Source organism: Chlamydotis macqueenii, chromosome 18, assembly GCF_036417535.1.
Source record: "Chlamydotis macqueenii isolate bChlMac1 chromosome 18, bChlMac1.mat, whole genome shotgun sequence".
In the NCBI taxonomy this organism is placed as follows: domain Eukaryota; kingdom Metazoa; phylum Chordata; class Aves; order Otidiformes; family Otididae; genus Chlamydotis; species Chlamydotis macqueenii.
Window position 1 is genome coordinate 4,208,587 of NC_141573.1, and position 24,533 is coordinate 4,233,119.

At 41.0% G+C, this 24,533-nt stretch overlaps 1 protein-coding gene and 1 long non-coding RNA gene across 8 annotated transcripts in view; one reads left to right on the plus strand and one right to left on the minus strand.

The window, feature by feature from the left end:
- The window catches only part of PECAM1 (platelet and endothelial cell adhesion molecule 1), a 33,676-nt gene extending 20,841 nt beyond the window's left edge, over positions 1 to 12,835 (plus strand). For 4 of the 7 annotated variants that reach the window (XM_086762124.1, XM_010115425.2, XM_086762123.1 and 1 more), the window contains 2 exons: positions 6,304 to 6,326; positions 11,282 to 12,835. In XM_086762124.1, the coding sequence (XP_086618250.1) occupies positions 6,304 to 6,326; positions 11,282 to 11,311 (53 nt within the window). In that variant the 3' untranslated portion in view covers positions 11,312 to 12,835. The remainder of the gene's footprint in view (positions 1 to 6,303; positions 6,327 to 11,281) is intronic. The other 3 variants (XM_086762122.1, XM_086762126.1, XM_086762125.1) reach the window with 1 other exon arrangement.
- A 2,830-nt stretch (positions 12,836 to 15,665) lies between these two features.
- LOC147598454 (uncharacterized) lies at positions 15,666 to 23,488 on the minus strand. Its single transcript, XR_015260533.1, has 4 exons — positions 23,384 to 23,488; positions 22,218 to 22,305; positions 17,461 to 17,559; positions 15,666 to 15,792 (listed from the first exon to the last, which is right to left on the minus strand). It is a non-coding gene; the product is annotated as an uncharacterized LOC147598454 (long non-coding RNA).
- Between the last annotated feature and the right edge of the window lie 1,045 nt (positions 23,489 to 24,533).

Here is a 24,533-nt window from a genome sequence, read left to right on the forward strand (position 1 = left end):
TTTTTGATCCTTGTGTTTTAATTTGCTATTTTTCTATTTTATAAGGGATTTCCCATCTGTATTCTGTTTCTAGGGAATCTTTCTTGTGAGGGTCTCCAAGTACTTGAGAAAACATTACTTATTTTTCCCTTGTGAGGACTTATAAGGCAATTTTAATCTCCATTTTACAGCTGAATAAACAGAGATTAGGTAATTTGTTTAAGGCAATGTGTTTAGAGAGTGACAACACTGGGAACAGAATTTCAGGATCCTGACTCCTGGCTTGGTGCTGAGCCTATATCTTGTATTCATTTTTCACAGCCTTGCAGTGACAAGCAGAATATCCTTTACACAGAAGAACAGGGCTAGGCATTTCAGGTAGGATCACGAGGAGAAAAAAAACAGCGTCATGAGGAAAAAAAAAAATTAATTTCAGGGCTGAACCCAAAGACCGCTACTGTTCTGAAACATTTTCCAGTGAGTGTGGAAAGGAACAAGCTGCAGAAGCTGACTATATAATCCCTCGCTTGCTTCCTGCCAAGGTGTGAAGCCGATTGTTACACCTTTCACCATTTCTGTTTTTGACATAATGGAAAGTGTTATTTACTAGAAGGATGTTTTGTGAGTTGTAGTGTAAACTCAAGGTTGGTACAGAGCTGTAATTCAAAGCACTTAAAAGACTGCACTTGCCATAAAGTGGGAACTGTAATAAAATGAGATATAATTGAAAGATTGAGCCGAATTAGCCAGATGATATGCAAATACCTCTTAATCTTAGAGTCCACCTGCTCTTTTATGCATAACATTCTACAGTTTCAGTTATTCTTGGAAACATAGTAACAGTTTATTGTTTTAATCACGTCTGCTTTTCCTGACTGATACACAGGAAAAGTGTTTCAAATAGATAAGCAGTGCATCACACAGCTATGCAGTTGCTTTGGGTAGCTACACTACAGTCTGTTTAAATGTAACATATACTTTGATTTTTGATAGGCTGTGTGCAAAGTGGCAAAGTATAAATGCAGTCGGAGGATCCCTAGGAAATAGATCTATCTTCCTAAGTGCTTTAATATATATTAATAGAAGTATGTCAAAAGCCAATTGTGAAAGATGTTGAACATTACTAGTGGGTGCAGAAGTTGGTTTACCATTATGGTCTTCTCTATGTTTCAATATTCTTTGAGATTTTTTAGCAAATGCCTAAGAGTACAGTCTACTTTAGGAAGTTAATGGTTCAGACAAATGTGTCCTCTGGGGAAATTACATTTGTTTGGGAATTGGCGTCAGCTACACAGTTTGACAGATTTAACACCTATGTAACATTTTATTATTATTTGTTTGCAGGTAACTGTTGTGGTTTGGATTTGTTTAATTAGAATTAATTGAGTGGTTTGTAAGCAATTTTGTGTTTTCAAGGAGTTGTCTGTGTATTCCAGAAATTGTATCCACTAGAGAGGAAGCTGAAGAGCTGTCAGTAGTTGTTATATCTGATGCGATTCTTTGTGACTGAGCTACAATATCCTCTTCATTTTTCTGATGGCTCTCACTGCTGTCCCCTCTAAGGCAGATGCCATGCCAGTAACCGACTTCTCTTGTATTTTAAGTTCAGCTATTGCTTGTCCTTATCCCAAATCATGAATCCATAGTGCAAATAATGCTCTGACCTTTCCTAAGCAGTGTGCTGAGCATCTGCCATTATTCCTTTTCTTTTTATTTTCCTGGTATTGGCTATGTTATCTCCTGTTACTATTATTTTAGTGTCTCCATCACAGTGTGATAAGACTTCCATCCTATCAGCTGTGCTGCTTTCCTTATTCTGAGTACCAGGCCTAAAGAAGTGTTACCTTAAAAACAGACAGAAACAAACTGTCAAATGCACATTTCAAATCCCAGATGACCTGCATGTGGTTAACTACAGTTAACCGTTAACAGTAGGAAAAGCAGATCATTTGTGAAATTCAATTTTCAGGTGTATTTTGATTGAAAGTCAAATAATAGTACTGTAGATAGAGAATGTCTGTCTCTTTAGTTGGACGCTAGATTTCCTCTGATATAACAAGAGGTTTAAGGAGGATTCTGATCACTAGCATTGTCTCTGGAAGCAATTCAAAGAGCATTGTTATCAGAAGGTTAGTTTAATTCAGAGAAAGAAAATTTGATGTTCAGAAAGCTGACCCAGGTATTGATATAAAACCTTTTCTAGAGGAATAGGCTGTAATGTTAGTATATTGGGGAATGGTCACAATTAGTACCAGTCAGGTCAATAACACCTTTGTCTAAAAGTCCTTCACACCTATCAGGATGAGCCAGTTTCCTTAAAATACTGCTTTCTTTGGTTGCTCTGTGAAAAGGTCAAAGTATATTGGGAGTCAGGAATATCCAGCCTAGACCCAGAGCTGTTGTTTTTTGTTCAAAAAGAACTGAGACAGATCGAGACTTAAGCAAAACAGGCAATTGTCTAAATCAACAGACTGCCAAGAATGATAAAATAACTGTGGCCCTGCTGCCTACTTTGCCTGCGCTGGAGTGCCAACAGGCTAGGCTAGCAGCTGATGCTCTTCCTGAGGGAGGGCTCAGGATGTGTCAGATGCTAAGTGCAGCTGGGTGGGTGGAGGCTCTTTTAGATGCATGATTTACTTCCATCACACCTTTCATCCTCCCAGGAGGCAGCAGGGACAGGAAGTCCAAGCATCTCCGTACTGGTTCTTTATGTCAGCTCCACCTCTTCCCTCAACATTGATCTCAGTTCTTGGGGTAGCACAGTTCTGTTCATATTGCTGAGAAGACTAGAGCCAACTCTAGTTTGCAGATTTCCTTACTTTTTTTTTCAGGGCACTTCTTGTGGAAGACAATATGTTAGAACATTCTTGCTCCTTCAGTGAACTCTGTATTAGATCCAAAGCTCACAGAAACCAGTGAAAGGTGGTTGATGTATGCTGAATTGAACACATAGTGGCTTATTCCTAATTTCTTATTAGGAAAATGTAAATCTAGTGAATAAAATGTAGAGCCAACCTTTGTGCTTCTAAGTCTGGAAAAATTGATTGGTCACTTGGAAGCAACTGCAGTAGTGAGACAGGAAATTCTAAGAGTCCTATTGCAACTAACAATGTACTAAGGAAAAATAAATATATCCAAGTGGAAAGAGGCATGAGAAATCCCCATTGGATTCAGTGGTTTGGAACAAACTATTAGAAATCAGTTCTAGCAATCAGGAAACCTGCTCAAATACTTTCCTGCTACTGAGCCTGAGGCTTAACACCTCTGTGCCTAGCCAGACCTTCCCAGTGCATGCCTTTTTCCAGCACAGAGAAAACTTACAGGGTCTGGAAATTCATTATGTTCTCTGAAACTCAGCCCTTATGAGCACATGCTAGTTGTATGCAGTCCAAAATCATGCAAATAACCTGTCTCTTCTCCAAAATAAAAAACTCTTTGGATCTTTAGGTTTCAAGACCTGTTCTAGACCAAAGCTTGGGTCTGTGAGACATTGATTCCAGAGCCAAACACTTAGAGTAGCTTCAGCCAAAAAATAGGCAAAGCCAGATGATTTCAGTAAGGCACAAATACAGAGGGAGATTCTGACCTTGCCTGAACCTAAGCAAGGTTCATGCTGAATTGCGTGCATGCCCTTCTGTAAGATCTGTTCCCAAGCTGCTTGCCAAGATTCTCTGTTAGAAGTTACTGCTCTAATAAAAGGCTTGGCAGAATGTGAAACTACATTGTGTCTGCAGTTCGGCATCTTCAGTTCATAATCTAGCATCTTAGCTTTCACCAGTGTTGGAGATGGGTTTGAGATGGATTATGAACTGCAGCTCTTTAGATATATATTCTCTTCTCCAGAACCTATAGCAATGAGAAAGGGAGGAGCAGGTGGGGATGAGAGTATCTTAAATTCCTGTCATGAATTCATTCATTTGTAAAAATGTGTTCTTTGAATTTAAAATCTTGTCAACTAAAAGCAATAGCAAGAGTTTAAATCCATCAGAAATCCATAAAAGCTCCTGACTTGGAAAACTTTTAGAAATCACCAGCACCAGACCTCCAACTCTGATTCCTTTCGTGAAATATGCAGCCTCTGGTTTGCCCTGCCTATGGAAGTTTGACCTTTTCTTTTTTTTTTCTGTATATGACTAGAATCCAGCATAACTCATTTCCCTGGTTTTGTTAGTAAGGGAAAGCCAGGTGTCATTTGAAAATCTCTGTTCTCTTTCTTCACAGTAAAATCAGTGGTTTCAAGTAAAAAACACTTTATATTTTTAACAGGAATGAAATAACAGGGTTGTCAAAAGATTGACATAACAAAGAACAAGAAAAAGCACCTTATCATTGTGCTTTCATTAGAAGCTACCTGCTCGCTTACCTGATTGGTACCTTTTAGAAATCATACAGTTTTCCAGCAGCCCTCTCAAAGGACACAAATCATTACGTTCTCTTGGTAGAGATATGATACTTAGCTAGAAAGCCACACTATTTTGGATCTGGGTGACAGATAACAAGGAGGTGGGATATCTGTTATCGTGACCTAGTAGCTTTGGGGTAGCAAACATCCCGTTGTTTGAAGTTTGGAATTTATACAAAATTTCTCATTTCCTCCTTCCTGTAAGCACAATACATTGTGTCAGAGGACTAAACTACAGCTCGTTAATACCTCACTTCATAAACCTTGACATATAGTTTTGTCCACTTAAAGTCAAACTTTGATGTAGCAGTGGGTCAGCAGTGGTTTTGTTCATGTCTGTTAGCTTTCAGGACACAAAAAGCTTTGGTGTGTTTCCCATGTAACTTTTAATTTTGTTTCTTGTCAAACTGACTAAGCATATAGGGATCAATCTTGCCAAACACTGAGATCAATTTTATACTGAAATTAAGTTTATGCACCGCTATAAGGTGCTATAGTCACCTCAGGTTTTAATCCTTTTCCTAGGCTAACAGTTCTGAGTAGAACTGTCTTGGAGAAAACTCAAAGTGTACAGTGCCAGCAACATTCACGTCGACTCTCTGTGTTTCAGAAATTGCGGTCTGATTGTATATGGTGTTCATAGTGCTGCCTTCAGTGAAGCAGAATCACAATCCTAATGTAATAAAAATGTGGATGCTAGAAACTGTACGAACTTAACTGCACCACAAATATACATGGATGCAATCATAAAGGAGAAAGAGAAAGAGACTTTAGCATGGTTATCTGCAAAGTTACATTCATCTGCGTTCAGTTTCCTCATTACTTCTGCTGGCTGGGAAGGGAGTTTCTAAAAGACCTTTATTAAGGTTTATTTATGGTAGTACTACTTTTCATAATATTCTTCATTTAATGATTTCAGGGAACTTTTCAAAATTCACATAAGTGTTCTGCCTTTGGGAGGACTAATGTTGTTATTTGCTATTTAAAAGATACATACTTAGAGAAAACGTAGATTCAGAGACTGCCCGAAGTTTATAGAAAAAATACTGGCAAGATTAACCCAGAGCCCTGGTCCAAACCCTCTGCTTTGAATATTAGATTAATTTCCTTGAAACAAACTCTCTCCATTGATTTTGATGTACTTTCCAAGAAAATATCCTTCAGAATTGAGCATGCACTTTTGTCGTGTGAAATATCTTAACAGACCGTACAAAAGAGCACTTTTAACCAGACTTGGAGTCCTCTTCTAAAAGCAGAGTTACTCTCCTCATGTCACTAGATTGTCTTACTTTCAGAAGGCAAAGAAATATTTATGGTTTAGTATTTGAAGGTATTCTGTGAAACTTCTTAATAGCTAAATCCACTTTAAAAAAAAAAAAAAAAAAAAGCTGAAGATCTAATCTTAAAGTTCACTGATCCTAAATGGAAAGGTCCGCTGGCTCTCAGGCTTTTGGGAACAAGCATCTTTTTATTAATAAAACTTCAGGTGTCTTTGCAAGATCTTATTTGGCTCTGAAAATTGTATCCTATACCGGATTTCTGCAGTATGTTATTTTCCTGGCAAGGAATTGGAAGAGGAAGTATAATGCTCATGAGAACTTGCCTCTAAAAGGAAGACTCTTTTTTGTCCAGTAACAGCTTGTACTCTCAGTAGAGACTTCTGCTCTAAACCATAATCAGGAAAGCTGTCAAACATGTACTGTTCAACGTGGTTTTTGAAAGGTCTGGTCTCACCCATGTACTTACATTAAAGTAGTGCTTGGATACTTCTTAGGACTTTAGTTGTAGGTAGTAATTTTACATCATTGCAAGGTGAATTTTAAAAGTTAGATTAAACATAAAAAGTCTATTTTCTGGAACATAGAACTGATCCCTCTGCAATGTGCCATTTCATAATTTATACATTGTGTTTTATTTTGCAGATTCTGTGGAAAACAGGCATTCTGTAAGTATACATTTCATGCAAGCAGTTAAATATCGGGAAATTAGATTGAGATTATTGTGTATCTAGTGAGATAGTGTTCAAGTGTTGCTACATTTCAATTGTTTATTTGTTGTTCAAGACACTTATTGGAAGCTACTGGGCAATCCCTTAATATGCAGTCAGGCTTTCAGTACTGCACAGAATGGTCAGTTTAAAAGACCGTGGAACTGACTTGTATTTGGTAGTGCTGGTACAGGAGGTAGATGATAAATAATGATCTTCCAAGAATTTGTGTTGAACACCTGCACAGCTTTGGATATTTGCCACAAATATTCGCGCTGACAGAATGGCACAAGGTTGGGGATGGTTGCTGTTTGCTCCAGGTTCCTGCTGAGGCACTCATGATTTGCCTATGAAAACCTGCTCGGCTGGTTAACGTATCGCTGGGGACAGAGCTCCTGTTCCAGTCCCATCTGTACAATCTACAGGCTGTTGAGTGTCAGTGAATCTCCTCGGGGTGGCCCTGCTTACATGCACACACATACATTTTGTGATTGGAATATCCAGAGAAGTGAGGTCCTTCCTAAGAAGCGAAATTAAGAGTTAAACTAAGGAGGAACGGGTGATCACCTGAACTCGCAGAAATCGCTTCTATTCACTTTCTGCGACTGTTTCCTTCTGGGTTCGTTTTCATCCACTCATATAGCAAGTGGGATGACTCTAAGGGCTGGTGGTGAAAACTGAGACCTTGTAAGAAATTTTCAAGGCAAGCAATTTTTTACTTCAGAGGACATAGGTATGTCACAGTTTTGCTGCTCTATCCAAGAGGTGAGAATAGTACCATCCCTATATGGAGAATCTCAGCTAAACAATTAGGAATTTTGTGAAGGGTCTGTAGGTGGTGAACAGCTTTATGGGGATAAGAAGCCAGTGAAAAGATACGGATCTTTTAAAAAAAGAATAAATGTCTTGAATGAGCTGTTACTCTGCTCTCAAGAGATCTAAGAGGCAAGGAACTCACATTTCAGGAGTGCTTTGATGAATGTTAGATAAGCTATCTAATCCAACCTCAAACCATGCAGCCTGGGTGTTTTTTCTGCCATCTACTTTGTGACTTTGCAACTTGTGCCTAAAAAGAAAAGGAGAGAGAGAGAGAGACTCATAAATAAGAATTACAATAGCACAGCCTACGTCAGCTTATGGCATCCATTTGAGTTTTGAAAGGCTCCATCAGCACTCACATCCCCATGGGATAAAAAAGCAGCCCATTGTATTCTTCACAGACACTGGCAGTGTACTGAAGGTCACAGATTGTGTTACAATAAACAGACATATATTAACAGCCCAGTAGGGTTTATAGCATCATTGTCTCTCTTAGTTTAAAGGTTTGTTTTTATTCTTTGCTCTCAATTTTCTAAAAATAAATTGAGTTGAACCCTCCTCTGGGTTATACCAGGCATTCCTTGGAAAGTCACACAGAAGCAAGTTTGTCCCTGTCCTACACAAAAGGAAAAATGGTCAGGAGTGGCTGTGATAGACATCTGGTGTAAGCTCAGGGAGGAGTTTTTGTCTTTTTTTTTTTTGTCTTTTTTTTTTTTTTTTTTTCTCCCCCACACCCTACGTAATTTATAATGGACATTGGATGAAAGACTAAAGTTTTATGAAAATTTTTTTTGTTTCTTTTCCTGTGGCCAAAAATGAGTAAAAAAATCTCTCCATGGAAGTATAATGAGGCTATTTGAGTGAAAATACACTGACTACCCCATGTAAATCACTTTCATCATAATTAATTGGGCTACTAAAGCTTGCTAAACCAGACAATCTATGAAGTAATGTTAGATTCAAGTGTCAGCTGAGGGCAGTGTTTTCTTTGTGTTGTCTGTGCAAACTCTTCTTAACAGTAGAGAGTAATAAAACTAGTTACTCTGTAAAACTAATCCCATTCTCAGAAACACCTCAAAGCAAAGTCAGCTTTGTAACACTTGCACATCTTACTTGAGTTTTCCTAGAAGTAGCGTTACTCAGTTCACATCTGTGATGATGTGCCCTCCTTAGTTACTGCTGATGTACTTAACACAGTAACTATTCCTTTTTTTTTAATTACTGGTGCTTTGAAGGACATAGCAAAAAGCTAGATCTCCATCTTCTGCTTCTTAAATTCCCACTTTTATTCACAATAAAGCTTGTGACAAAAGCAGCACCATCCCTCTTTTGAAGTCTCCAGATAAGTGACCTAAAGTTGGACCAGACAGATACATTTCTTTATAGATTTTTCCATCCCTGCTGCTTGCCTCTCAGCACTTTTCAGGCAACATAGATGAGTAGAGAAAGAGGCAGAGAACTACTAAGGTGCTTTCTATCGTTATTTTCTTGCAACTGTTGTTTTCTGTAGCTCATTATCACACAGTGCTTAGCTGTGATGTACCTCAGAGGTTTGGTCCAAATGAGGACTTGTTGATCCTACTCATGAAAAGGAAAATGCTCCTTATAAAGTGATCAAGTGGCTTAAACTTCCTCCCCAGCTGTTCTGCTTCTTTATAGCCAAATGAAGTATTTGGCTCAGAGGTGAAGTTGCTTTTGATCTGCTACTCCCTCAATTTGTGAGTGAAAGGAGGCCTTGAGGAGCTAAGCTGGTCAGCTGGCATCTTAATCACATGAAATGCTAGTTACTTAGCTATGGTGACCTGTAAAAAAACTTGTAGAATTTGACTCCATTTAGGAAGTAAGAGGTATTCCAGAAGTACGGGACAAAGGGCACCGCAGCAGAGAGAGTAGTGTTTTGCTAAGAGCTATGTTTTCAGAGGCAGGAGGACATGCAACCTTTTTGCTTCAGTAGCGACGGTGGAGACTCAACATCAGCTCCTGCTGTCCTTTTCACTCGCTAAATTCAAATAACAATGTGGGTTCCATTCCTCAGATAAACTCTGTTAATTTATTCAGTTCTGTATTGATCTTCCAGAAGTCACAGGCAAAACAGAGTACTGCACTCTGGAAAAGAAAGATGAAGCAAATCATTTTAATGAGGGCTAGCCCTGCTCTTGTGCATTTGCCCTTACAAAGTTTCTGTCAGAATAAATATAATCCAGCATGGAAATTTAGGAACTTTGCTTCATCTTCACTGAGAGACCATTGCAAAATTGAGCTCAGGGCTTTAGTAAACACTGTGTACTGACAATAAATTTTGTGTTACACAGAGGCATTGAAAGTGTTTGTATTATGTCAAGAAAGGTGGTGCGTTAGAAAAACAATCAGCTGAAGTTTGAATAATTTGAATTGTATAAAGGCACAATTGCAGTACAGGGTCTGACTGATTTGCGGTTCAGAGTACCTTGAACCTGAATGTCTCGGACTTTTAGGTCATTTAGAAATGAACCTAAAGTTTTGGGTTGGGGGTTGTTTCCTTCTTTTTCTTCTGTTTCAGACATTTGTATCTTAAATGCCATCCATAGGAAGTATTTGCAAAAGAAGTGAATTACTTAGAGAGGAACTGGGAGGAGGTTTCCTTCCTGAAATCAGAGCTGGCGATCTTTCCAAGTTATTTAATGGTCCTAGTTTCTGAAAACATATTGAAGGAAATATCTTAACAATGAGATAGCCACTTCGCCAAATACTAATTGGTATTGTGTCAAACTTACCTCAGCCGTGCATTCTGACTTCATATCTCCTCCTCCCCTGTTACCTCGTAGATGTGTGTGTGTGTTTGTTTGATTCTGTCCTAGGGATACATGAGGACTGGCAGCCTCAGTCAGGACACAGTGTACTTTTAGCTGCCTTTTTGTTCAACCTCAGAATGTACCCTCTGAGACAGAAACCTGTACAATTTAAATCTATTCAGAGAAATGTCTGCGGTTTTTTTTCAGCTATTTTCTCATCGTATTTAAGTGATCCCAAAGGTATTTTGTAAATTCTCAGTGGTAAAGGAATTGCTTCCCATTGCCAGCACAATGTAGCCAGCTCTGAAGGGGTCCTGGCTTGTGTTTAACAGCACAGTAATGTGGCACAATGGTTTCAGACAGGAAATGAAGAAGAAGGATGTGTCCATTTAAAATTGGGGGGGGGATTTCAGGCAGTCAGGATATGAAAAACAAGGTGATTCTCTGAAATAAACATTGAATTATAAACCAGGAATTCCTGCCTCTGACTCATGGGGCAAATCCTTTGGGGGTAAGTCTACAAAAGGAATTAGGCGCCTCGGTGCTGACAGACTAAACTATTAGGTTAGAGGCCACCATGTACTCTTGGCAGATATTTGTTGGAGGAAGACTTGCTTTAGCAACTGATGCCAGGAAAGACTTGACAGTTGTGAATCCTCAGTGGACAGAATTATTTCTGTCATACAATGTAAAGACAATGAAGTTTGGGTTCTCTCTTTGCCCTTTCCCATTGGCTTGTGCAGAGGACTCCTCTGTCTGCACGCTGTCTTTTGTGGTTCTCAGTGCCAGGTTTCTATGTCCCTGCTGTGTAGTACATAGATAACCTGTGCAAAGGAGCGGACTCTTGTAGAAATACGCTGTCTAAAAGTTGAACGCTGGATTCTCACCATTGAGATACCCAAGTGCTTCTTAGGAAAAGGTTTTCATTCTTGTGGGACTGAAGATGCCTAATTGTGGCAACTGGGCATCTACTAGTAAATAAGGGATCTGACTTTCAGATTCGTTGAGTGCCAGTTCCTATAAGAATCCAGCTTTTATCAGTAAGCGCCCAGTTGCAGATGTTGGTGATTAACAGTACTGCAGTCTAGCCTGTAATTGTTAACCTAAATCTCCCACTGTCTTATTTCCTTTTTTATGTGATGAAGATAATAATAATATCTTCCCAGGGAACTGTGAGTATTTATTAGCTCATTGTACAATGCTCTAAGGAGTATGTTACTATATTAAAAGTTTTTGTATTGATCAAAAAGGACGGGGAGGGCAGGGGGACACTTATATTATTTTTCTTTTTCTTTTTTTTTTTTTTGGTCTTGTTGCCAACAGAGAATACAAGGGCATCCTGATGCTACTTAGAACAGTCCTCAAACTTCAGCTGGGAGAAGAAAACAAGCCAAGATGGAAGACGTTGCAAATGTTTCAAAACCTCTGCAGCACTTATTTATGAGTTTGCCAGGCTCTTCTTTTCAAAGTTTGTTTCCTCAGGGGGAACAATAGAGATGTTCCTAAAGCATTTAATGGAAAAAAAATTACAAATAAAAATTCTCATATAAATGGCTCTAGAAACCACTGACCTAAGTTCCCATTTTAATTTCTCCTGCTAATGCAATTTTGCCTTTCTAGCCTCCAATTCATCATGCTCTGAGGACACAAAAGGGGAAGCTACAGCTAAGGAAGTACATTTCTACAGTGCAGTAACTACTGTGATGCTAGTAGGATGTAGACATATCTAAGCTTGCTTTAAACTAGCTAACTTGGTTATCAGTAACGCTCTACTGTGGCAGAACAGAGCTCAGCACAGCTTGCCCGGGCGTGTATGTACTTTGACATATCTTGCAGCTTGTGCTGACCCTGTGCTGCAGCAGCTGGACTGCTACCAGTCTTGGAGCCAGTTAATTTATAGCTCACTTGGATGCTACACTGCAATGAGGGCCTAACGGAGGAGTGAGCTCCGGGCTCTCTAAAAACTTGAATAACTGTTCAGAGATTCAGTACTTTACCAAGTGCTTCTATCAGTAGAAGCACAAATATTCTTTATTCTTCACTGAATAGCCTTCCCCCTTTAAAAGTTCTGATGCTTATTGGTTAGTTTGGTGTGGTGGTTCTTCAAGGAATGATGGCCCATCACAGTTATTTTGGATGATGCAAAATATCAGTCTTGAGTGAGTGGATATACTACACTCAGGTCAGTGAGTTTGTACCTGAAAATCCTGTTGTGTATAATCCTTATTCCTTTGATTTTAGGAGAGATCTGAAATCATACTTCTGTCCACTTTGTCCAGTAAGGAACTCCATACCTATCCTTTTTCTCTCTAATATGATAAACGACTAACATGGATCCAGTTTGTACCTGGATCTAGTCTTTGCTGCCCATGTTTATCTCATTTGCATTAGTTTAAAATAAGAACACAAAACAAAACATAAAAAGCACTATCTCCAACCCCTTAACCAGCTGGTCTTTGACACTGTAATTGCTCTCCTTTTCTTACTGCAGATTAAATTGCTACAAGATCTGGGCCACAGGTAAGAAGGTTCTCATTTTAGTTAGAAAATAGTGAAAGAGAGCACATGGATTTATATATACATATATAGTTACTGCTTTAAGCGTTGCATCGAAGGCGCAAAACCAGCACGAAATAGAAAAGTTTTATACTCTCATTCCAAATGTTTAGATTTTCAAGCTCCAGTTACTGGTTAATATCTCTAATTTATTGTTCCCTATGCAAATGTTGTTTGTATCGTAAGCCTTTCACAAATGACTGACTTCATAGCACTATTCTGTTGACAGATGTTCTTTCTTGCATCCCATGAGTGTCCATACAAATGCATTAGTATAAGGAATGTGAAAAGGTATTTTAATAAAGAAAACTCTGAATTGAAGTTTGCACTGGATCTTGCATGTTCATATTACTGACCAATTGCAAATTAATGCCTGTAAAATTTTTTATTAGTGATGAACCATATAGATCCATTGTATAAATTGACATATGGAAGATGTCATCTCTGCAACAAGTGATGCCAGACTCTTAGATCTGGTGTCATGAACCAGTTTAGCAGCAGTTAAATGCATTAAATTGGTTTAAGAGTTGAGCACGGGAGCTCTCGCGTTCAGGTAACTCCTTTGCTAAATTACAAAAGTAAAAGTTCCTCACAAACCTTTCCACTGTCCCTGGCACAGCTCAGGAAAGCACTGGTTTCTGGGAAGTTTCCGAGTGTCATCTCTGGGCCTGATGGAGCAGCAGTGGAACAATTCACTGGTCTGTTTCAGCTTGTGTCTTGGCTGGAATAATCATAAACTATTCTGGATTTAGTCTGTAATAGAAGTTGTTTGCCCTAGTGAAGCGTAGCTGATCTATCCCCTTCTTAGAGCGCTATGCATTGCGTTGAGCACTTCTATTTTGTCTTACAGATATACCAAAAATATTTTAAAATATGGGACGTTAGATCAGGAGACATCTCTAGTGAAGACAAGGTAAATGGGCCCATGAAATAAACAGCTGCAGAAGAGAGGGAACGTCCTCAGCCCGTTTGTGGCACTCGGCTGTGCGGTGCTGCCGACAGCGCTGCAGCCTGCTTGCGCTGAGCGTGTTCAGAGAGGGGTTTACCCATCCCACTGCCTTGCCTGGTGAACTTTACGATATTGTTATTATTACAGAGCAGAGGCTTTAGGGATGAGATACAGAAGTGCTTTAAATCAACACTTTTCTTCCTTGACACGGTTTATTTTTTTGCATTTCCAGAAAACTAGTAGCTACTTATTTTTCTGTCTAATGTAAGTATATTTCTATGTGCCCTTTCGTGGGGAAAAAAAAAAAAAAAAATCAATGCTCGTGTTCTGTCTGGTTCGACCTGACAGGGCCACGGAGCGCGCAGTGCAGCCGCCTGCCCGTTGCTCCTTCGATGTCACCCGTGCCCGGGGCGAAGGGCCCTTGTCCCGGCCCCAGGCCGCTCCCCCGCCCCGCTCTCTGGCGCTGATCCGCTGCTGACCCCTGGTGGCGAGCGACCTGCGGGGCGACGCGGCTGGCGACCGGTTCCTCCTGCCCTGCGGGGCGGCCCCGCCCGCGATGCCTGGGGGCTGCCCGGCCCCGGCTGGAAGGGCTCAGGCGGGGTGGGCAGGGTGGTGGTGTGCGGGGGGGGCTGCAGGTCCGGCCCTGGCTTCTGGGCCAGATTCTGATTTTTTTTTTTTTTTACACCTACACGCATAGAGTAAACTGAGCCTGATGACTTTTATTCCTGCAGTGGTATGATCTCTTCACCTGGACCTCTGCCACTCTTAAAGAACAGCTTTCAAAGCAGAGTGTAAACCTACCAACCGTGACTTCTTCCTCTCTCGCATAGGTTAGTGAATTGTTTGTAACTGCTGGGGCACTACTTCTGTGCAGGGTAAACATCCTGTTCATCGGTGGGTGAATAAACCCCGAAATTTATTTACTTTTCTGGGGTGTTACGTTCTTGTTCTACCTGCTTCTTTGTGAGCTTGGTTCAGTTCAAGTTCTTAACGTTGCAATTCGTCACGAAGCTGTCTTGCATCACGAGCCCCCAGCTTTTGGGGGTGGGAGAAGTAATGCTGTCAGACTGGCTACAGCCCTTATGTTGTGAGGGAGGGGACAGGTACAGGGAAAAGCAACAAGTTTGAGAAAAACAGAGGTATCAAATTAAAAAAAAAATAAAACAACCCACCAATTAAACTAGAAATCAAGCTGAAAGTAATAAAGTATCAGTACAGATTTAGAGTGCTAGCACATTTTGTTATTTAGAATTTCAAGGCCTTTCTGAATAGATGGGTGAAAGCCAAATAAACATCACCTTTACTGTTATTTGGGAAGTAATAAGCAAGTTGTCATGCCTAAAGAATCACAAACAACGGGGCTTATTGTCTTTGTCCTTTGAAATGCTCCACTCTAAATCACAAGTGCTCCCATTAAAAAAAGCTTAGAGAGTCTAGCAATCATGAGAATGTGGCTTGCATGGGAGGCTTCAGTTAAATGTGAGCGTTTATGTTTATACAGGTAATTTGTGTCCTCACCAGCCACAGACATGCTGAGTGGGAAGGCTGGAAAAATTCTCATCATTGCAGGAAATAATCACGGTAGTTAAATTTTAATAGCAAAAGAAATCACAGGTTCCTCAGGGAGGGAGTCACCTGCGGAGTCTGATGACAGACAAACAGAATAACAGTATAAAACTGGAATGAAAGATTTAGTACCCATCAGCAAAGGTCCAGGCAGCCACTGCAAAGGCGCTCAGAATAAGCCCGACCTACCCGGGATCTGCAGCAGCATTGAACTGCGTCGGAAGCTCTAACGGTGATTGTTAGTGGTATCCTGGGTCTGACCACATTCCCAGGTTAAGAGGAATTCAGATCCAAAAGGATTTTGTTTGAGGAGTAATAAACAGAAATAAACTATCACTTACAGTAAAGACAGAATCTGGTTCTGCAATTAATAGATTAGTAATGTATTTCTCTGTAATCTTGAATGCATAAGAGTGCTAGATGAACGATCTTCTGGTTACTGCCCTGATTTTTCTGCAGTTGTCTTTTTGTTTTAATGCTTTATTTGGGAGATAAAAGGAGATCTTGGAATGAAGGCTAATTACAGTGAAGAAAGGAAGTGAGAAGATGAAAGGAAAGACAGAGGGGAGTGAGCAGAGCTGGGGAAGATAATTCCCCCAGCCTGTGGAAGGTTTGGGAAGAAACAGCCCATCAGTCCAGTCACTTATATGGCTCCACACTTTTATGGTGTTGTCAATGCTCTGCAGAATGTGCTGGGGCAGAATCCGTGCTGTAGAGGTGGCTTGTCCCAAATATTCTTGTGTTTATAGAAGTCCTGTGACCACTAGGAGAAGCAGAAATTATACCTGTTTCTAAAAAGCACTTTTGCAGGTAACAGCACCATTGATCCAAGAAAACAATAGGTTCATATTCAACTGCTGCTGTCGGTGCGTTAGCCCTGTACGGAGACATGCAGTCGAGAGGCTCTGAGGAGCCTGACTGAGACACAGCTGCTCCAGCAGACTGTGATAGCAACACTGGGAGTGTGTGTCTTCAAAAGAAAACATCATATTACACTGTTATTTAGCTGCCATAATCCAAGCCCTAGTCTATGAAACAGCCTGTTTCCACAAAGCGCTTATCAGCACTTGCATAGGGAGAGCTTGACTTGAAATCCTCTGCAGTGGCTTTTTGTTTATTCATTTTTTAACTACATGCAAGCCAAGCCTCCCCTGCAACTGACACAGTTTCACTTTGCAAATCAATGTGACAGGCAATGCTACAAGGGCAGAAAAGTCTTGCCTGTGAGCTTCACATTGTTCAGAGCTGCCGAACTGACAGCCCTGACTGATTGCTGTCCTCATGGAACTAATCCCTGCCAAATGTCTGAACTCCTCTGTGGCTCGCACCATCCACCCAGCCTGTTGGGATCTTCTGGGTAGTTCAGGCTCCAACCAGCAGTAAGTTGTGGAAATGTATCCTCTCCCAAATCACCACTTTCCAGCCCCAGCTTTTCCTTAGGGAACTCTGCTCTGTTTGGGGTACGTGCTTCCAAAGCAGTGAAAATGAGAGCTGCTGGCCTCTCCTCAGGAGTGGAGGGGACAGAGAGGTTGGCATCAGTGGGACAAAGATGAGGGCTTTCTCTTAAGTGGGCTGAGTCATAGTATTACTGGAAGGGGTGAATTTGGCATCCCTGTTGATAATAGGCTGTGAGAGTCTAATGGAAGAAAAAATTGTCAAGTCTATTAAGATGTGGTCAGAGTGTAAGTCAATTAATGAAAATTACAGCCCCCAGGTTATTAAATTAACATGAGATTGTCAATAAGAAATACAGATTGCTTTTGAATAATTTTAAATTATTTAAAACACAGTAATAATTAAAATCTCAAAAAGTCTCCATAATGCAAAACTTAGTTTTGATTTTATTACTGTTTGAGTTGATTTTTTAATATTTTTTGTTTCAACTTCATGATCATTAAAGGAACAAGACCTTTAAAGAGCAAGACATTCTTATTCAGGAATGCCAAAAGCTGCAAAAGCATTATGAGGCAAAAGTTCAGAGGTGGCTGGAGATGAGCTGTGATTCTGCAGTGTGATCCATGGCAGAGCTGAAATCAGGTAAAGCCAAGTGTGTCTAAATGCAGTCCTTGCATGCAAAATGATAGATGAAATTTTCTAGCCACTGTTTGTGTCCATATTGCCCACTCGGGTGATCAGGACTAGATGGCTTGTATTGCTTCAAGTACTTTGGCCAGTACTTCTCACGGACTGCAGTGCCTGATAGTGCTGTAACTCTCAAGACATGTGGCCACTGCAACTCGAGCTTTGGCCTCCAGAAAAGAATTTAGCGTTTTGCACTGCCCTGGATTCCTGGAAATGCCTGCATATAGACAAAGAGAACAGGAGCAATCTACCTCCCTGGCTGCAATTTCCAGACAAATTCGGTGAACAGAGCTCAGCCCTGACTCAGGGGATTCCTTAGGGCTGGAAGAACAACTCTAAATGTACTTACAGCATGCGTTGGCACCCTTGAAAAACTGGTTCCACCTGTGGGTGCTGAGCCTGTGACACCCTCCAGACAATCTGTCCCCCCTGGCTGGAAGTCAGAGACCTTAAGGGAGCAGAGAGGGAAAATATGCAGACTTATGAAGAGAGATTCATGTTCTTCCCAGGGACCCTGGGGACTAGTTGATCTCTACAGAAGGATGGTATGTTCAGCATGACTGAAAGTATTAGCTGGCTCAGCCCTGAAACCTCAGAACATTGTGTATGCTGCTTAAATCCAGTTTAGTCATTGCTGGAGGGAGGCAAGGCTGCCCTATTAGAAAACAATACTGACACACACCTATGCTTTGTCAAACAAGAAACGCTGAAAGGGTTTTCTTTAACTATCTTTATTTCCTTTTCTTTTCTTTTTTTCTTTTTCCTGAACCTGATATTTTCCCGCTGACTTAATTTCTTTCTGACTGTTCCCGGATGAATCACACAATCCTGCATGTCTGTCTGTACACCGAATGGGACTGTGGAAAGCAAACCTGACTAATGTCCCCTACAAGGAGAAAATTATAACTGATGCTTTTTAATTACAAGTTTCCTGCATTATGGTCTAGTTTTTCACCTTATAATCATTAACAGTATAATAGACACTTAAGTAAATGCTACCTTTTCCACTTTTGTAGCACATATAGGTCAGATTTTAATGTTTAACAGTTATTATCTCTGACACACTAATTAGTGCACTGACTGGCTGACAAAGGTCATGTCTGTGTTTTCTTCACTGCATACAAACATGGATAGGGCTGTGTGCTCACACCAACTGGTTCTCCTAATTGCTATGTCTTCTGGAGGCATTTCCACCAGTGCAAAATCACTAGTTTGTCATGGTAGCTGCTGTACACCTACTTTGTACTTACGTCAGTGGAAGACAAGGTTGAGGGCAAAGGAGTGTCACCAGTCATCACATCCACAGCACACGTCCCCTGTTCTGCACTTCATAAGTCAGAGAAATCACACTTCATGCGTCCTTGACTTTTCAAGCTCTGTGCAGTTGCAGTCAAAGGGATGAAATTTTTGCTTTTCCATGAGGAAATGAATGGGGCTTTTATTCCCTGTCTTTGACCAAATCACTTAGGTGGTTTTAGGCCCAGCAGATTGTTTCTAATAGCAGGCAAAATTGATCACTCGGGTACTTTGAAGCAGCCCTTTTATTTACAAAGAAAGTACAGAATTCTGTTTACTTGAATAGAGCTGGAATCGGTCAACAGGAGACAGTTTCTCTGCATGCAATTTCATCCTTTCAGCTAGCACTTTATCCAGGAGCACTCCACCAACTTTCTTTCTCAAGGTCATTCTTGTAGAGTTTATCTGGTTCTGCCTGGTTTTGACAGAAGGCTGCTCCTGCCAGACCATACGAGCACACAGCTGCTCCAAGCAGGGCCCTCCACCCCACATTTTGAAAGCCCAACATTTAAGTCAGGAGAAACCTTGAATGCATTAGCTTCTCCTCCAGGTTTGCCCTTTTGCCTTCTTTCTCAGGGTGGCTCTTCCTGTTTCAGCTGCCTGCTTCTCTACGAGAGCCTGTTTGTTTCTTATACAAAAGAATATCCAGTGAAAAGCAACATTAAACCTGTTGGGGTCATAAGCTTTTACCTGAACCTGTGTCTGGATGGCATTCCTGTTAGATACGCAACATGTGTCTTTGTGCTGATGAAGAGTAAGACTTTGCACACTTAATGTCAGCGGTGAGGAACAGGAATATGTGATGGAATGGGGGCAACATGAGATTCTCACTGCTCAAGTGACGTTTTTATATGCTCCCCTTGCCACTGGAGAGAAACATCTTGTTGATCAATAAGCAGTATGCTTTGCTAATACTGGGTTGAATTTCTCTATGTTCCTTGCCCTATTCATCATATTTAACCTTGGATTTATTTGTAGAGAACTGCACAGAAAGTGCTCTTTAAGAAAGGAAGAAACAGAAAGAAAGCCTGGACATCGTGTGTTTTCTGGCAATATTGTCCTGGACAGTTTCCAATCTGTTAATGAATGAACACCGACATCTAAACCATCCCCAAGGGAGAGTCAAGATCCATCTGAGTTCAGTAAAAGGTTTCTAAATAGCTGTAACAAGCCCATACTTCAAAAGAAATACATTTTGCTATTTTTAAAATGTGAGTTTTGGAAGGCTTTGAATATCAAGATTAATTCTCTATCTAAATGCAGCAGAAGGCAGCACTGACTGGTGAGTCTTACTCAAATCTGGAAGGTTTTAATATTGCCTGGAATCTGGATTTGATGTTCTAAAACCTTAAGGTATTACTGTGTTTAGTTTACTCTTTTTTTTCCAGAGCAGACTGTGCATGTACTTACCAGATTCCTTAGTATATGTCACTGGACTTACGTGAAAAACATATTACATTATCTATTAGCACTTGAAATCTTGACTCAGGGATTCTGGTTGGATAGATTACTGAGAGATGTTTAATTAAAAGGTTTAATGAACAAAAGGTGACTCACTCTTGAACAGGGAACAGCTCCTGTATGTGAAAAAAAGCCAAGGTCATATGGAGCCAGATGTTGCCCCACACGTTGTGATGCTCTTTGCAGTAGGCAGCAATATAATGTCTCTGTGGAAGCTGAGCAGAAGAGTCAGGGCATCTGGGCAGGTTTGGAAACTGGATTATGCACCAGGTCACTAAAATTAGACGGTGACTCTGAGCAGTACTCTCAGTGCCTCACATTAGACAGCTACCCGGGATGTCTGAGCTAACAGGCTACTGTGCTCTCTGGTACACTCAGAGTCCTGTTCTGGGCTGCCCTTTGGAGGTGCCTGTCCCTTTTCATTGCCTACAATAGGTAGTCTAAGGAGCACAGATTCCTTATTTATCACAGTGAGATGTTATTTAATATGTCTCTGTGCTGAGGTCTTCATCCTAAGGTGCTGTACAGTTAATATTATTGGAGAGGAGGAGAATGTGAAGTCCAGAACAAGAATTCAGTTGTGGAGGCACTGAGAACATTCGGCTTCAGAGGCTGGGTCGAAATCTGTTAGAGAAATGGGCTAGGATGGAGCTGTCACTGGTGTTTGTTTGGTTGTAGGGAGAGAAGGGAAGGATTGAATTTTGGCTGTGATTATTTTGTGTGAATAGGCAAGTACTGAATGCTCTATCAGAGGCAGTTCTTTAACATGGGAAAATATCAGCCCTGTGTTTGCTTTCAAAGCTGTGCTGCTTTGTTCCAGGGTGTAACTACACCTTCACGTTCTCATAGTTTAAGTCCAGTCTCCTCAGCAAAGCTCAGTGTCTGACTTGTGCCATTTAAAAGAAGACTTTGCCCCTATTTTATTCCAAAATGCTGGACTGACTGGCAAAGACATTTGGGTTTGTTCTATGATATGCACATGTGGGCCACAATGATGCTACTTCTCAGTTAAAGGTTACTAATTGCCGTTGCAGAGATTGCAGTTCCCCACAGCTTGGCAAAGTTCTCAGTTGGAGAAACCAAAGTCTCTTCAGTGTTTTATCCCTCTGTGGTAACTAAGAATTCACTTCATGCTGATCCCGTTTTACCAGGTATATATTCAGCTCTGGATCAGATGTTAATGCTCTCAGAACAAAGACATCTGAGCAAGATGCCTTTTTATGATAGTGCTGGTGTCTTGACCTCATGCCAGCACGATCCAGGAACAATTCCCATTAAGTCTATTGATGTGAGTCTTTCCTCGAAGGGGACACTCAGGAAACCTTAACTGAATTACCTTTTAAAGTAGATTAGTTAAATTCTATTAAACCTTATGCAGATATTCATATTCAGAATTAAGTGGCATTAATCTGATTTAGTGTACTTCACTCTGAAACAGAAGAAAGCTAAATCAAATGAAGGCCACTTTAATTCTGAGTAACAGCACTCATGCAGGACTCCAGTGTAACTTCACTTTCAAGTCACACTTGTCATTAATTCGGATTAATTTTTCTGACTTTCTCTGTGAAGACCAGAGACAATAAAATCATCATAGATGACCTGACCATAAGGTCTGCTCCCCTCTCTGCCCAAACACTATAGACCTAGCTCCTCCTGAATATTGGACAGTTGGGTTGGAGTTCTGGATGCTCTTCATTTCTAGGCTACAGTCAATGCTCTCTTCCCTTTACTAACCATTTAAATTAAGCACACCAGTATAGAACCTTAGCATCTGTCCAGGCAATAGCAGAAGGGTACTGCTGGCTGGTGTTGATGTTTCTGTGGTAGAGCTGTGCATATCGAAAAGTCGCAGTGCATGTGCCTGGTTTAAATATCTACCTTCAGCTGTTCTGTATCAGGAGCACTAAATTTACTTGTAGATTTAAAATAGGTGAATGATTTGACAGCTAAAAGGTCAGGACACATTCTGTTTATTTTGTGCTTTGCTTTTCCTGATTAATAGAAAATTGTCTGTAGCATCTGATAATATTGTCAAGGACTTCTGCTGTAAGGCCAGTGCAGACAAAATGTAGAATAGTGCCATTGTATCCCCCATACCTTCCCCTGGCTTTGTATTTTGTCACAGTTGCACTCTGAAGTACTCCAGCACTCAGCCAGCATATATTCTAACTCACAAAGGTCTCTGCAGAGGGAGGGGTATTGACTTCTCCATCATGTGCAGATCAAATTTCAGGCTTTTAGAGTTTTGTGCATTTGCCAGGTACACTGAAATACAGATATCAGCTCTTGCAACCTTCATGTGACTTTGGCAGCATGCGCGTGGCTATTCTGCGTGGCACATGGACTCACCTCTTCCCCAGAGACGGATAGCGTCACTGCTAGAGGTATGCACCAGCCGTCTTCCTTATCTGGATGCAGTGTTGAGGGGGAGATCAGCCTATGTGAGATGCATCAAGAAGGTTTTCCAGGCTTGAGAGAAACCAGTGCAAATTCACAGCAATCAAACTTTCACCTAGGCTGCATTGCAAAGCACCTTGCCTGGGAACAGGTCTGCCTCGGCTCTAGCTCTGCACGCCCTGCTGACCTTATTTTAGCCTATTCTGTGAATCCCCTCGACCTCCTGGCAGCCATGAGAGAAGCCTATGCCACTGCCCTTCTACCAGCACATCAGCCCACAGCTGCAGGGAGACAGGTGGAAGTTAGAACCTCCTCTGGCCCTGGAAATGTTTCTTCTCTGAGCATGTGCAAGGACTTGATGTGAGGAGTAGTATAGAGCTGCTTCTCCACAGATACTTGGCAATCTAGAAACCTTTCATAAATAAAAAAAGAAGGGAGAGAGGGAAAGAGGAAGATTACAAGGACAAACGAGGAGGACAGGATCTATCCCCAGCTCAGCTTTAAAAATGAAGCAGCAATATAAAAAAAAATCCCACAGAATAATGTGCTTTAGCAGAGGAAGTAACATGCGCTTGGAGCTTCTGCAGGTCTCAGGGCTTTCAGAAGCAGAGCTGGAGCTGGGCTCAGAGAGCTGGCTGGGGAGGCTCTCCGAGGAGGCTGTGACCTGGCTGTGCTCCCTTGTGCCCCTGAGAAGCCAGGCAGCAGCACGGCTCCTCAGGCGCTGGATTAGTGGGTGGGGAGAAGTGATGGGTTGGAGGCCAAGATGGGCAGACCTGCAACTTACAGAATGCAGGTCCAAAGACAACAGTGAAGCCATTGGGCAGGGAAATAATTGGGAGGTGCTGAGGATGCCATCATTTCACTGTTTGACGAGCACACAAGCACTGTGGAAGGAGCGTGGCATTCAGGAAGCTCATACTCTCCTCTGTACCCATAGTCAGAACCAGCTGAAGCCCACTGGGAAGCCTTGGCCTTTTGAGAGCTTTTTGGGTTGCTGTACACATGGAGTGGGCTGAGGAGCTTGTTTGTTTGTTCCGTGCTAAGCCTGTTTCCATTGCATTTAATATTGTACAGATAACAACCAAACAAAATAAGAGTAAAGCTGTTCTCACACATACACACAAACCCACGTATGCCAAGATTCACGCGTTCAGGTGCAGCTGCTGTCTCATTGGTTTTGAAGCTTCTCAGCATAAAATTGCAAGCAGGCCTGTCCTGCACTTCTTTGGGTCTTCCCCAGGAGACCTGACGGCAATGAGAGGTTTGTGAAAACCATGTGGAAACTCAAATGACATGTAATGTTCTTCTTTTCACAAAAGTACAAGCTTTAAACTGTCCTGAGCTGTGAAATTCTGATGGGGGCATGACAGAGAAATGAACTGAGTCTCACAGTAGCTCTGGGAGAGAAATATTACTTATTTTACAGCCTGCTTTTAAAAAGCATTTAACTGTCTCCCTCAGGTATTCCGAAAGATTAAAGTAATTTTTTTCAAAAGCAGCTCCTGACTATAGATACCTATTTCTAGAATCTGCAGGCCTGTTGTTCCTCAGAATGCCTGCATATTTATACATAGGATACCGAAATATTAAAAATAAATAAGCATTACTTTTTTCTCTTCTTTTTGTAGGATGAATGGAAGATAAATTATCCAACAAACGGATTTACTCATACAGCACTGAATGTTTCAGAAATGCAGAGATTCTTTCTTTTCTCTCTTCCATCTGACTGGGACTTGCCTTTAGAAGAGGATTCCCAAGAGGCCACACAGACCACGAAGCTCAGAGGTAACCTGGTCAGACCCAGGTTGTGCCTAGTTTTTCCCGCTGGCTCACTCCAGCCTTTTTATCACTCTATGGAAAAAGCCTCTGCTGAGCATCTAACTTCAGGGACAAAAATATTTGAGGTCAGGCCTTTTAGGACATATGTTGCCTAAGTCAGGTACAAACAGAGGGCAGAAAAAGCTTCAGAAATTCTAGTGAATTGTTTATAGTTTAATACAGCTAAAACCAATCCAGTTTCAGTGATAGTTTCTGTTCCTATGAGGAATGCCTGTCGTTAAGGAAACAACCATTATCTTATCTTCAGACTTTGGAAACACTAACATCAGTTTTGTATAATGATTCAAAGGTCTGCCTATATACAATGCCAGCTATGAAAAGAAACCTATCCTAAATGATTGAATACACTTGTACCTATATTTAAAATACAATATATTTTTAATTTTAAAAAGACTGCAAATAAATAAAGGTGATGCAGTGATGCTCACA